Source organism: Ursus arctos, unplaced genomic scaffold (genome assembly GCF_023065955.2).
Source record: "Ursus arctos isolate Adak ecotype North America unplaced genomic scaffold, UrsArc2.0 scaffold_8, whole genome shotgun sequence".
Lineage (NCBI taxonomy): Eukaryota > Metazoa > Chordata > Mammalia > Carnivora > Ursidae > Ursus > Ursus arctos.
The window spans coordinates 11,541,574-11,553,799 of NW_026623100.1; the positions used below are offsets into that span (position 1 = coordinate 11,541,574).

General features: G+C 36.9%; 1 protein-coding gene across 1 annotated transcript in view; it reads left to right on the forward strand.

The window, feature by feature from the left end:
* The window catches only part of TMEM131 (transmembrane protein 131), a 239,800-nt gene that overhangs the window by 125,976 nt on the left and 101,598 nt on the right, over positions 1 to 12,226 (forward strand). Inside the window, exon 5 of the mRNA XM_026487434.4 lies at positions 10,029 to 10,152. Within this exon, the coding sequence (XP_026343219.2) occupies positions 10,029 to 10,152 (124 nt within the window). The remainder of the gene's footprint in view (positions 1 to 10,028; positions 10,153 to 12,226) is intronic.

The following is a 12,226-nucleotide window of genomic DNA, read 5'->3' on the forward strand; positions in this document are numbered from 1 at the left end:
GTTCCAGATAGTTCTTAATTTTTATTCAGATTTTGTCTTTGATCCATGGGTTATTTACACATGCATTGATCTGCTTACATATTTATAGGGAATGGAGTTATCTTTTTGTTATTGATATCTAGTTTAATTGGGCTGGGTCTAGAAAATTATGCATATAAAAGAGTTACAAACAGAAGAGACAGAATAGAAAATAACTAGCAAGATGGTACTTTAACCATGTCAATAATTACATTAAATATAAATAGTCTAAACACACCAATTAAGAGACCAAGATTTTCAGATTAAAAAAGCAAGACTCAACTAACAACAGAAACCCAAAGTGTAGAAAGCAAAACTGACAGAACTGAAGGGAAAAATAGACAATTCAGCATTAATAGAGACTTTAGTACTCCACTTTCAATAATGGATAGACTAAGCAAGAGGTAACAAAAGAAACAAGTCCTGAAAACAGTACAGAGCTCCTAGGCCTAGTAGACATCTATAGAACATTCCACTCAACACCAAAGTACTTACAACTCACACATACATAGAACGTTCTCCAGGATAGACCATATGCTAGACCATAATGCAAGCCCCAGTAAGTCTTGAAGTCATACAAAGCTTGTTTTCTGGTAACTTCATTCTCTAATTCAATAAACTGGAAAGCAATGCAGGAAAAAAGAATCTTGAGATATTAAGCAACATATTCTTTAATAACCAATGAATCAAAGAAGAAAACCAAGAGAGGAATTGAAAATGCTTTCAGATGAGTGAAATGAAAATATAACACAGCAGAACTTATGGAATGCAGCAAAAGCATTGCCCAGGAAGAAACTTTAGCTGTAAATGTCTTAATCAGCAAAGAAAACAGATCTCAAATCAGAAACCTAAACTTCCACCTTAAGAAACCAAAAAAAGAAAAACAAGGTAAAAAATAACTAAAAAGAAAGAAATAATGAAGACTAGAGTAGAAATAAATAAAATACAGATTAATAGAGAAGATTAACAGAAATTGGTTTTTTGAAAAGAGCAACAAAATGGACAAACCCTTAGCTAGCTTGACCAAGGCATAAAGAGAAAAGACTCTCAAATTACTAAAATCAGGAATGAAAGAGGTGACATTACTATCAACCTTATAGAAATTTGAAAAAGGATTATACGGGGATACCATGAACAGCTATATGCTAACAAATTCATTAACTTAGTTGAAATGGACAAATTCCTGAAAAGACACCAATTACCAAAACTGACCTAAGAAGAAGTGGAAAATCTGAATAGATTTATAACAAGTAAAGAGTTTGAATTAGTAATCAAAAAACTTCCCAGAATGAACCATGATGCACAGAAAGCCTTATTAATTCTACTAAAAATTCAAAGAAGAATTAATACCAATCCATTACAAACTCTTCCAAACAATAGAAGAGGGAACATTTCCCAGCTCAGTATGTTAGGCCTGCATTACCATTATACCAAAATCTCACAAAGACACTACAAGAAGACTACAGACCAATACCCTTTTGTTAAAATTCCTCCACAAAATAATAAAAACCAAAATCAGAAACACATAAAAAGGATTATATGCCAGAGTGCCTGGGTGGCATAGTTGGTTAAGCATCTGACTCTTGATCTCAGCTCAGGTCTTAATCTCAGGATCATGAGGACAAGCCCCACATCTGAATTCAATTAATGTAAATATACATCATGTTAATAGAATAGAGGACAGAATAACATATCATGTCAGTAAACACACACACACAAAAAGGATTTGAAAATACATCCTTTCAGGGTAATAATGCTCAAAAAACTAAATATAGAAGAGAATTTCCCTAGCCTAATAAAGAACATCTATGAAAGTCCCACAGCTAACATCATATTTAATGGTGAAAGACTGAAAGATTTCCCCCTACATAAGAAATGGACAGTTATGCAAGAAAAAGAAGCAAAAGGCACCCAGATTGGAAAGGAAAAAGTAAAAGCATCTCTACTTTTGGATGTTATACTCTGTATATAGAAAATTATAAGCAATCCACTTAAAAAAAATTAGAATAAGTGACTTCAGCAAGGTTCCAGGATATAAGATCAGTATGCAAAATAAATTATATTTCTATATAGTAGCAATGAGCAATAAAAAAATAACAGTTCCATTTATAATAACTCAAAAAGAATAAAATACATAGATATAAATTTAACAAAAGTAATATAAGACCTATATACTAAAAACAACAAACCATTGTCAGAAGAAATTAAAGAGCTGAATAAATGGAAGCCATTTCGTATTCATAGATGAGAAAACTCAAATAAAGATGTTGATACTCCCTAAATTGATCTTTGAATTCAGCACAATTCCCATCAAAATCCCAATTGACATATTTGTAAAAATGGACAAGCTGACCTTAAGATTCACATGAAATAAGAGGGATCCGAACAGCCCTTCTTTTAAAAGGAGACCAACAGGAGAGAACTTTCAGTGCCCAATATCAGAAACTTTCTATAAGCTTTAGTCAAGACACTGTGACGCCGCCATAAGGATAGACATAAATAAATGGAAAAGAATTTAGATCCAGAAATAGAAGTTTACATTTATTGCCAGCTGATTTGACAAGGATGCCAAAACAATTAAATAAAGAGTAGTCTGCACAAAATGGTGCTGGGACAACTGAGTATCCACAGGTAAAAGAATTAAGTTGGATCCCTGCTTCACACAAAATTAATTCAAAGTGTACCATAGAGCTAAATGGAAATGTAATAAAACTAAACTATTTAGGGGCGCCTGGGTGGCACAGCGGTTAAGCGTCTGCCTTCGGCTCAGGGCGTGATCCCGGCGTTATGGGATCGAGCCCCACATCAGGCTCCTCCGCTATGGGCCTGCTTCTTCCTCTCCCACTCCCTCTTGTGTCCCCTCTCTCGCTGGCTGTCTCTATCTCTGTCGAATAAATAAATAAAATCTTTAAAAAAAAAAAAAAAAAACTAAACTATTTAATCTTTAGAAGAAAACATTGGACTGTAGCTCCATTATGCAGTGGATTCTTAGATATGACTCCAGAAGCACAAATGATAAAAAACAAAAAATACAAATTGAATTACATAAAAATTTAAAAACTTGTACTGCCAGTGATACCATCGAGAAAGTGAAAAGACTCCACACAATAGGAAAAAATACATACAAAAATCTCATAAGACAATTATATCCACATTGTATAAAGAACTCTTGCAACTCCTTAAATTTTACTGTGTTTAATTAAGTACAGCGTTTCCTTATCTCTCCTTGTTGACACTTCATAAACCCTTTCAATTAAGACTAGTTTATATTTGAGGTGCCTGGGTGGCACAGTCGGTTAAGCCTGCCTCTCTTGGTTTTGGCTCAGGTCACAATCTCAGGGTTGTGAGATCAAACCCTGGCTCGGGCTCCTCGCTGAGTATGATCTGCTAAAGATTCTCTCCCCATCTACCTCTACTCCTTTACCACCACCACCCACGGCCCCTCCCACGCATGTGCATGCCCACTCTCTCTCTGTCTCAAATAAATAAATCTTTAAAGAAAAAGAATTAGTTTGTCATTTTTTTAAGTGTGGATTTTACCCATTAATTTTGTCTATATTCTTTAAATACTCCTATAGTTCATCTTCTAAATATTACCATTTCTAGTTATGCCCCACATATCTGCTTCTCTTTTCATTTTTTTAGCTCTTTCTTTTAAAATAGTCTATATATTATTTTTTCTTGCTGAATTCTTTTTTTTTTTTTTAAGATTTTATTTATTTATTTGACAGAGACAGCAAGAAAGGGAACACAAGCAGGGGGAGTGGGAGAGGAAGAAGCAGGCTTCCAGCGGAGGAGCCTGATGTGGGACTCGATCCCACAACGCCGGGATCATGCCCTGAGCCGAAGGCAGACGTTTAACGACTGCGCCACCCAGGCGCCCCGCTGAATTCTTTTTTTTATCATAATTATTTATGCTGGGTGATTCTTTACTTCCATACAACACCCAGTGCACCATGCAATACGTGCCCTCCTTAATACCCATCACCGGCCTATCCCAGTCCCCCGCCCCCTCCCCTCTGAAGCCCTCAGTTTGTTTCCCACAGTCCATAGTCTCTCATGATTCATTCCCCCTTCTGTTTACCCCCCCTTCATTCTTCCCTTCCTTCTCCTACCAATCTTCCTGCTATTTCTTATGTTCCATAAATGAGTGAAAGAAACCATATGATATTTGTCTTTCTCTGCTTGACTTATTTCACTTAGCATAATCTCCTCCAGTTTCGTCCATGTTGCTGCAAATGTTGGGTAATAGTTCTTTCTGATGGCTGAGTAATATTCCATTGTATACATGGACCACATCTTCTTAATCCAGTCATCTGTTGAAGGACATCTCGGCTCCTTCCACGATTTAGCTATTGTGGATAATGCTGCTATCAACATTAGGATGCATATGGCCCTTCTCTTCACTATGTATCTTTGGGGTAAATACCCAGTAGTGTAATTGCTGGATCATAGGGTAGCTCTATTTTTAACTTTTTAAGGAACCTCCACACTGTTTTCCAAAGTGGTTGAACCAACTTGCATTCCCACCAACAGTGTAAGAGGGATCCCTTTCTCCACATCCTCTCCAACATTTGTTGTTTCTTGCCTTGTCAATTTTTGCCATTCTAACTGGCGTAAGGTGGTATCTCAGTGTGGTTTTGATTTGAATTTCCCTGATGGCTAATGATTTTGAACATTTTTTCATGTGTCTGTTAGCCATTTGTATGTCTTCATTGGAAAAGAGTCTGTTCATATCTTCTGCTCATATTATGATTTGTTTCTCGTGTATTCAGTTTGAGAAGTTCTTTGTAGATCTTAGATACCACTCTTTTATCTGTAGTGTCCTTTGCAAATATTTTCTCCCATTCCGTGGGCTGCCTCTTAGATTTTTTTGACTGTTTCCTTGGCTGTGCAGAAGCTTTTTATCTTGATGAAGTCCCACAAGTTCATTTTTTCTTTTGTTTCTCTTGCCTTTGGAGATGTGTCATGAAAGAAGTTGCTGTGGCCGATGTCAAAGAGGTTGCAGCCTATGTTCTCCTCTAGGATTTTGATGGATTCCTGTCTCACATCGAGGTCTTTCATCCATTTGGAGTTTATCTTTGTGTATGGTGTGAGAGAGTGGTCAAGTTTCATTCTTTTGCATATAGCTGTCCAATTTTCCCGGCACCATTTATTGAAGAGATTGTCTTTTTTCCACCGGATGTTTTTTCCTGCTTTGTCAAAGATAGTGGCCCAAAGAGCCGAGGGTCCGTTTCTGGGTTCTCTATTCTGTTCCATTGGTCTATGTGTCTGTTTTTGTGCCAGTACCATGCTGTCTTTGGGATCACAGCTTTGTAGTATACCTTGAAATCCGGCATTGTGATGCCCCCAGCTTTGTTTTTCCTTTTCAACAATTCCTTGGTGATTCGGGTCCTTTTCTGGTTCCACACAAACTTAAGGGTTGTTTGTTCCAGTTCTTTGAAAAAAGTCATTGCTATTTTGATAGAGATAGCATTGAAAGTATAGATTGCTTTGGGTAGCATAGACATTTTAACTATATTAATTCTTCCAATCCATGAGCATGGAATGTTTTTCCATCTTTTTGTGTCTTCTTCAATGTCTTTCAAGAGTGATTTGTAGTTTCTAGAATATAGATCTTTACCTCTCCAGTTAAGTTAATTCTGACATAACATATGATTTTTGGTGCTATTGTAAATGGAATGGATTCCCTAATTTCTCTTTCTTCGGTCTCATTGTTCATGTATAGAAATGGAGCTGATTTCTGAGCATTGATTTTGTATCCCGCCACATTACTGAATTCCCCCATAAGTTCTAGTAATTTGGGGGTGGAGTCTTTTGGGTTTTCCATATAGAATATCATGTCATCTGCGAAGAGAGACAGTTTGACTTCTTCTTTGCCAATTTGGATACATTTTATCCCTTTTTGTTGTCTGATTGCTGTTGCAAGGACTTCTAGTACTATGTTGAATAATAATTGCAAGAGTGGGCATCCTTGTCGTGTTCCTAATGTTAAGGGAAAGGCTTCCAGCTTTTCCCCATTGAGAATGATATTTGCTGTAGGCTTTTCATAGATGGTTTTTATGAGATTGAGGAATGTACCATCTATCCCTACACTCTGAAGGGTTTTAATCAGGAAAGGATGCTGTATTTTGTCAAATGCTTTTTCTGCATCTGTTGAGAGAATCATATGGTTTTTGGCTTTTTTCTTGTTGATATAATTTATGACACTGATCGATTTGCGAATGTTGAACCACCCTTGCATCCCAGGGATGAATCCCACTTGGTCATGATGGATAATCCTTTTAATGTACTGTTGGATCCTATTAGCTAGGATCTTGTTGAGAATTTTGGCGTCTGTATTCATCAGGGATATCGGTCTGTAATTCTCCTTTTTGATAAGGTCTTTGCCTGGTTTGGGGATCAAGGTAATACTGGCCTCATAGAATGAGTTTGGTAGTTTTCCTTCTGTTTCTATTTTTTGAAACAGCTTCAGGAGAATAGGTATTATTTCTTCTTTGAATGTTTGGTAGAATTCCCCGGGGAATCCGTCAGGCCCTGGACTCTTGTTTTGGGGGAGGTTTCTAATCACTGCTTCAATCTCTTCATAATTAATCAGTCTGTTTAATCAATTTCTTCCTGTTTCGGTCTTGGTAGTTTATAGGTTTTCAGGAAGGCATCCATTTCTTCCAGGTTGTTTAATTTATTGGCATAAAGCTGTTGATAAAAGTTTCTAATGATCTTTCCTATTTCACTGGTGTTGGTCATGATCTCTCCCCTTTCATTCATAATTTTATTAATTTGGGTCCTTTCTCTATTCTTTTGAATAAGTCTGGCCAGTGGCTTATCGATCTTATTTATTCTTTCGAAGAACCAGCTTCTAGTTCTGTTGATCTGCTCTACTGTGCCCCTGGTTTCTAATTCATTGATCTCTGCTCTAATCTTGATCACCTGCCTTCTCGTGCCTGGGTGAGGCCTGTTCTTCTGTTCCAGCTCCAGCTTCTTGAGGTGAGAATATAAACACTGCATTTTAGATTTTTCTATTCTTTTGAGTGAGGCTTGGATGGCTATGTATTTTCCCCTTAAGACTGCCTTTGCAGTGTCCCATAGGTTCTGGACCAATGTGTTTTCATTTTCGTTGGTCTCCAAAATTGTTTAATCCCCTCTTAATTACCTGGTTTACCCAATCATTCTTGAGCAGGATGGTTCTTAGTTTCCAAGTGTTTGAGTTTCTTCCAAATTTTTCCTTGAGATTGAGTTCCACTTTCAAAGCATTGTGGTCTGAGAATATGCAGGGAATAATCTCAGCCTTTTGGTATCAGTTGAGACCTGTTTTGTGATGCAGTATATGGTCTGTTCTGGAGAAAGTTTCATGTGCATTTGAAAAGAATAAGTATTCTGTTGTTCTTGGGTGTAGTGTTCTGTATATATCTATGAGGTCCATCTGGTCCAGTATGTCATTCAAAGCTCTTGTTTCTTTGTTGCTTTTCTGCTTAGGCAATCTGTCTATTGCTGAGAGTGGAGTGTTGAGGTCCCCTACTATTAACATGTTATTATCTATATGTCTCTTTATTCTGGTTAAGAGTTGGCTTATGTATCTAGCTCCTCCCCTGTTGGGGGCATTTCTTGCTGAATTCTGAACTGATTTGTCAGTCTGATCTTCCAACTCACTAATAGATTTTTATCTACCTTTATACATTATGTTTTTATACTATGTTTTATAATAGTTTCTTTTGTTTTCTATATGATTTCTTTGTTTTACTAATGTCTTGCCATATTTCCTTTAAGTATATCACATTGTGCTTATTTTTAGTTCTTGGTTCAACTTTTCCAACTTCAGATGTGTATTATTCAGAACTTACCGAGTTATATATACTATGACCACAACCAACCCCAAAATCTTTGTGGGATGTAGACTGAAATCAGCACTCCTATCTGAGAAATGCCATTTCTTGGAACAATGTACAAGAGGAAAGCATAAAAGATGACTTTTAAAACTTATGTTATATGTCACTTTTTGCCCACATTTCATTGGCCAAAGAAAATCTTACAGCCACGCCTAATATTAACAAAGTGGAAAAGTATAATCCTCTCACAGGATCTGTCACCAGATTGGGAACACTATGGTTTACCACAACATGGTATGTTTTCTAATTGATTATATTCCTCACAAATCATGTTATTTTGATGTGTGCCCTTAAGAGCTCCTGTCTTGTAATGTATATTGAGGAAAGGCAGAATACCAAGCCTTTTGGTCCTTGAGCCTTGTGAATTTAAGAAGGGCGATGATCCCCAAGGTAGAAAGATCCAGTTCCACGCTCACATATGTGTAAAAACTGTTAATTGTCCTATGTTGGCCCCCACTCTATCTGATAGTGCTTAGGCAAAAGGTGTCTTCCTAAATTGTAATCAAACAGCCCTTGATCTTTGGAGGACCAAAGAGAGGAGTTAGAGGTGGGTATGCTCCAGGGTAGCTGATTATCAGCTTCTTACCTCTATAAACCCCTCTGCTATTCTAGGTTGAAGGGGCAGGCTCTGATTGTCCCAAGGCAAGCAGGGAAGGAAATGGAGAATAGTTTTGAAGACTTCCTCTACCCTAGCCTCTCATTGTTAGCTTAGGCTATTCTTTGTCCCTCACATTTTCCTGCCTGCTAGTTCAAGGCAACCCTCTGTTCCCCCAGGGGTTTCTTACTGTTTTTCAGTTAAGCCTTGGAATCAGTATCTTTCTCTAGCTTCTACGGTTTTCCAGCATTGTTGTTTATGTATGTATGGGGGTGGGCTATTCAAGGAGAGCAGTAGCATAAATAAAAACGTGGACCAGAATAGTTGCCTGAGGAAAGGACCTTGTGAAAGAAGTTGTTTTTGTATTAGAAAATGAGGATTTGGATTGGCATAAAGGATAGGGAGGAAAATACAGAGCAAGGAGATTGGTTAAGGCATGGGGGCCATGCACATGAAACCAGCCTGAGCCAGGTTGGAAGGCTGTGAAAATATAGGGAGTTAGTTACTTCTTTAGGTTGAGTGATGTCAGGTTAGGGAGGATCTTAATTTCCACTGGGGAAGAGTGAAGGGAGCAAGCTCACCCATGCACACTCTTACCAAGTGCCTGTGCTAGATAACATGGAGAATACATGGTGCACATATAATGTAACCTTTGTCTGAAAGGTGCTGATAATCTTGTTGAGGAAGTAAGACTGGTGCCAATTAAATGATTAGAGAGCATTAAGAAGAGATAAAATATATATGCAGAATTTTCTGATGCTGAGGAGTTAGGAGGCCTGTACAACTAAGATTAGCTGTGTATGTACTCAATGGACTACATAACTGAGAAGATTTCACTTTTAAAACAAACTAATGTGGATGCCAAGGAGAACATTAAAATGGATCTGTGGCTTTCAGACCACTGAGTGTGTGTTTTATGTTGTTCCTTTGAGAGGAGACAGTTTAGTTATAATGGGTTAGAACATGGACTAAAGCCAGATGGCCTGTATTTAAATTTAGATTCCAGGTATGACTTTGGACAAGTTAAGTAACTTTTCTGTGCCTCGTATCCTCACCTATTAAATGAGGACAATAGTAGCCCCTAACTCATAAGGCAGATCTGCTCACATAACGTTGCCACTCAGTTTCTCCTAAATTAAAGAGCATGTATCAGTGGAATTTGGGGAGAAGAGGACATGATTCAGAATTAGTAGGGAAGCAGGGTGGTATTACAGAAAGCAATGCAAGGATCTGACCATTTTGTTCCCTGCCTTCTTCCTCACTAGACTGTAAGCTTCCTCTAGGCAGATTTGCTTCATCATATCCCAGCCCCTGGCTCGGTGTGTGACATAAAATTGGCACTCACTGTGTATTTGTTGAATGCATTTTCATATGTAATTTTAAATATAAACCAATTTAATAAATAGTTTTATGTGTTTGGATATGTATTTGTCCCATAGTTTTGATATTTTAATTTTTTTAACAACTAGAAATAATCTTTGAAGTATTTATGACAGGTTTGTTTTTGTTTTTGTTTTTTGCTTTTACAGGCCAGTTGGAATGCCAAAAATGGAAAAAGTTTACTTACATAATCCTAGTTCTGAAGAAACTATTACTTTAGTATCAATATCTGCTACAACATCACATTTTCATGCATCATTTTTTCAAAATAGGGTAAGTATTTCTACTATAAATGTTACCCTTGAGTTTGAAATTGAAATATCTAGATTTTTTTATGTATAATTTCCCTTTGCTGTGATTAAAATCCAATGTGAATGTTTCATATTTGTTTTGGGTTACAGTTTGCCTCATTTCCTAAGAATTATCACTTCTACTCTTAAACACACATTGTTTTTCTCAACATGAAACAACTTAACAATTCCACTTTGAACCTAGGCACTCTGAAAAATGTAGCAGTCAGATATTTATTTGATTTTTTTCCTTTTTAATAATAAGTAATTCCTCAGCACCGTGTTAGTTTTCTGTTGTTCCATAAGAAACTGCTACAAACGTGATGGCTTAAAACAACACCCACTTATTAGCACATTAGTTTTCTAAGTTGTAAGTCCAGTGGGCTCTTTGCTCAGAGTATCATAAGGCTATAATTAAGATGTCAGCTGGGCTGAGTCCTTGACTGGAGACTCAGGGAAAATCCACTTCCAAACTCATTCAAATCGTCAGAAGAATTCAGTTCCTTATGCTTGTAGAATTGAGGTCCCCATTTCATTGCTGGCTCTTGGCCAAGGACCTCTCTCAGTTCCCTAGGGCGCCCACATTGCTTGTCACCATCTTCAAGCCAGCAGTAATGCGTCATAGCTCCCTCATGCTTCAGGTCTCTTTGGCTTCCTCTTCCACTGCCAGTGGAGAAAATTCTGCCTTAATCGTGTCATCGGGTCGGAACTACCTGGATAGTCTCCTTTTGGATGAACTGTGTCAACTAACTAATGACCTCAGTTACATTTGAAAAATCCCTTTTATTGTGTAATATAAATAACCACAGATATGGCATCTCCTCATAGTCACAATCTCAGAGATTAGGGCAGGAAATTTAGGGGGCTATTTCAGAGTTCTGTATACCATAAGTATCCTCTAAAATTTAACTTTGTAATCATTTCTGTAGATAGTATGAAAACTTGTAATTAAAAAAAAATTATCTGACCAAAAACTTGGGTCTTCAAAAATTTTGAATTTGAGACGATACGTACATTAAGCTTTAATAGATAGGCTGCTAAAATAACTAATAAATGAGCTTCCAGAAAAGCTAAATAGCAAGGATCAGAGGGAGGTAAATGAGTAGAACTTAATTTCATCTTCCCAGAGTTTCCACTGACTCCTTTGAAGAGATATGACCAAATAAAAAGGATCTTTTTTAAAGCAGCTAAAATTATACAAATTATTTAGATTTTACATTCCTCCTTTCAAAAATCCTATCTCATCATATGTTGTCCTTAGCTAGCAACTTCCAGAGTAAAAAATAAAATGACATAATTTTGGCTTTTTTAAATCTAAAAGTATTTTATTAGCAAGGAACTGATGAGTTAGCATGTTACTTTCAGTAATAAAAATTTTATTTTTGTAGTACTCATGGAAAACGCCCCTTTTCTAAAATATTTCTTTAATTAAATTTTCCTGGAGTTATTTTTTGTCATTACCTAAAAGGTACTTTCAGAGCTTTTATAAACATGCTGATGTTCTCAAAAAATAGAATGCCTGTGCTGGGGAGAGACTTACGTATTCATTCAGTCCAGTGCCCTCATTATGCAAATGAAGAAAGAGCTCAACTCCAGAAAGTTTTGCTTCTATCATGCAATTAATGTCAAGAACCAAGGTGAGGGTCTAGGTGCTCTATTGGCCTGATCTGTATCATATTAAGCTACAGTGTGGGTCATATATGTTACCACCTGCATATAGACGTGCACTTCTGTGTAAATGCAACCACTCAGCTTCTGGGCCTGGCCAATGTGCAGAGACATGTTGGGTTAAAGAGCAAAATAGTGAAGTGAAAATGGAAACAGTTTAAAAATAGTTCACAACTGCACTACAGATTTTATTTTTAACTCATTAACATTCTTTGCTAATTCAAGCAACGTTTTGTTGCTTCTAAACACCTAAGCTTCACCCTTGTTAAAGGCCAGGGTTTTCACTTTTTTCATGTTTCTATCGTAAGACATAGACTAGATCAAGAGTTACAAATACAGGTTGTTAACAGGGACCATATAAATAATGTAAATGAGAGAAGCAGGCCACG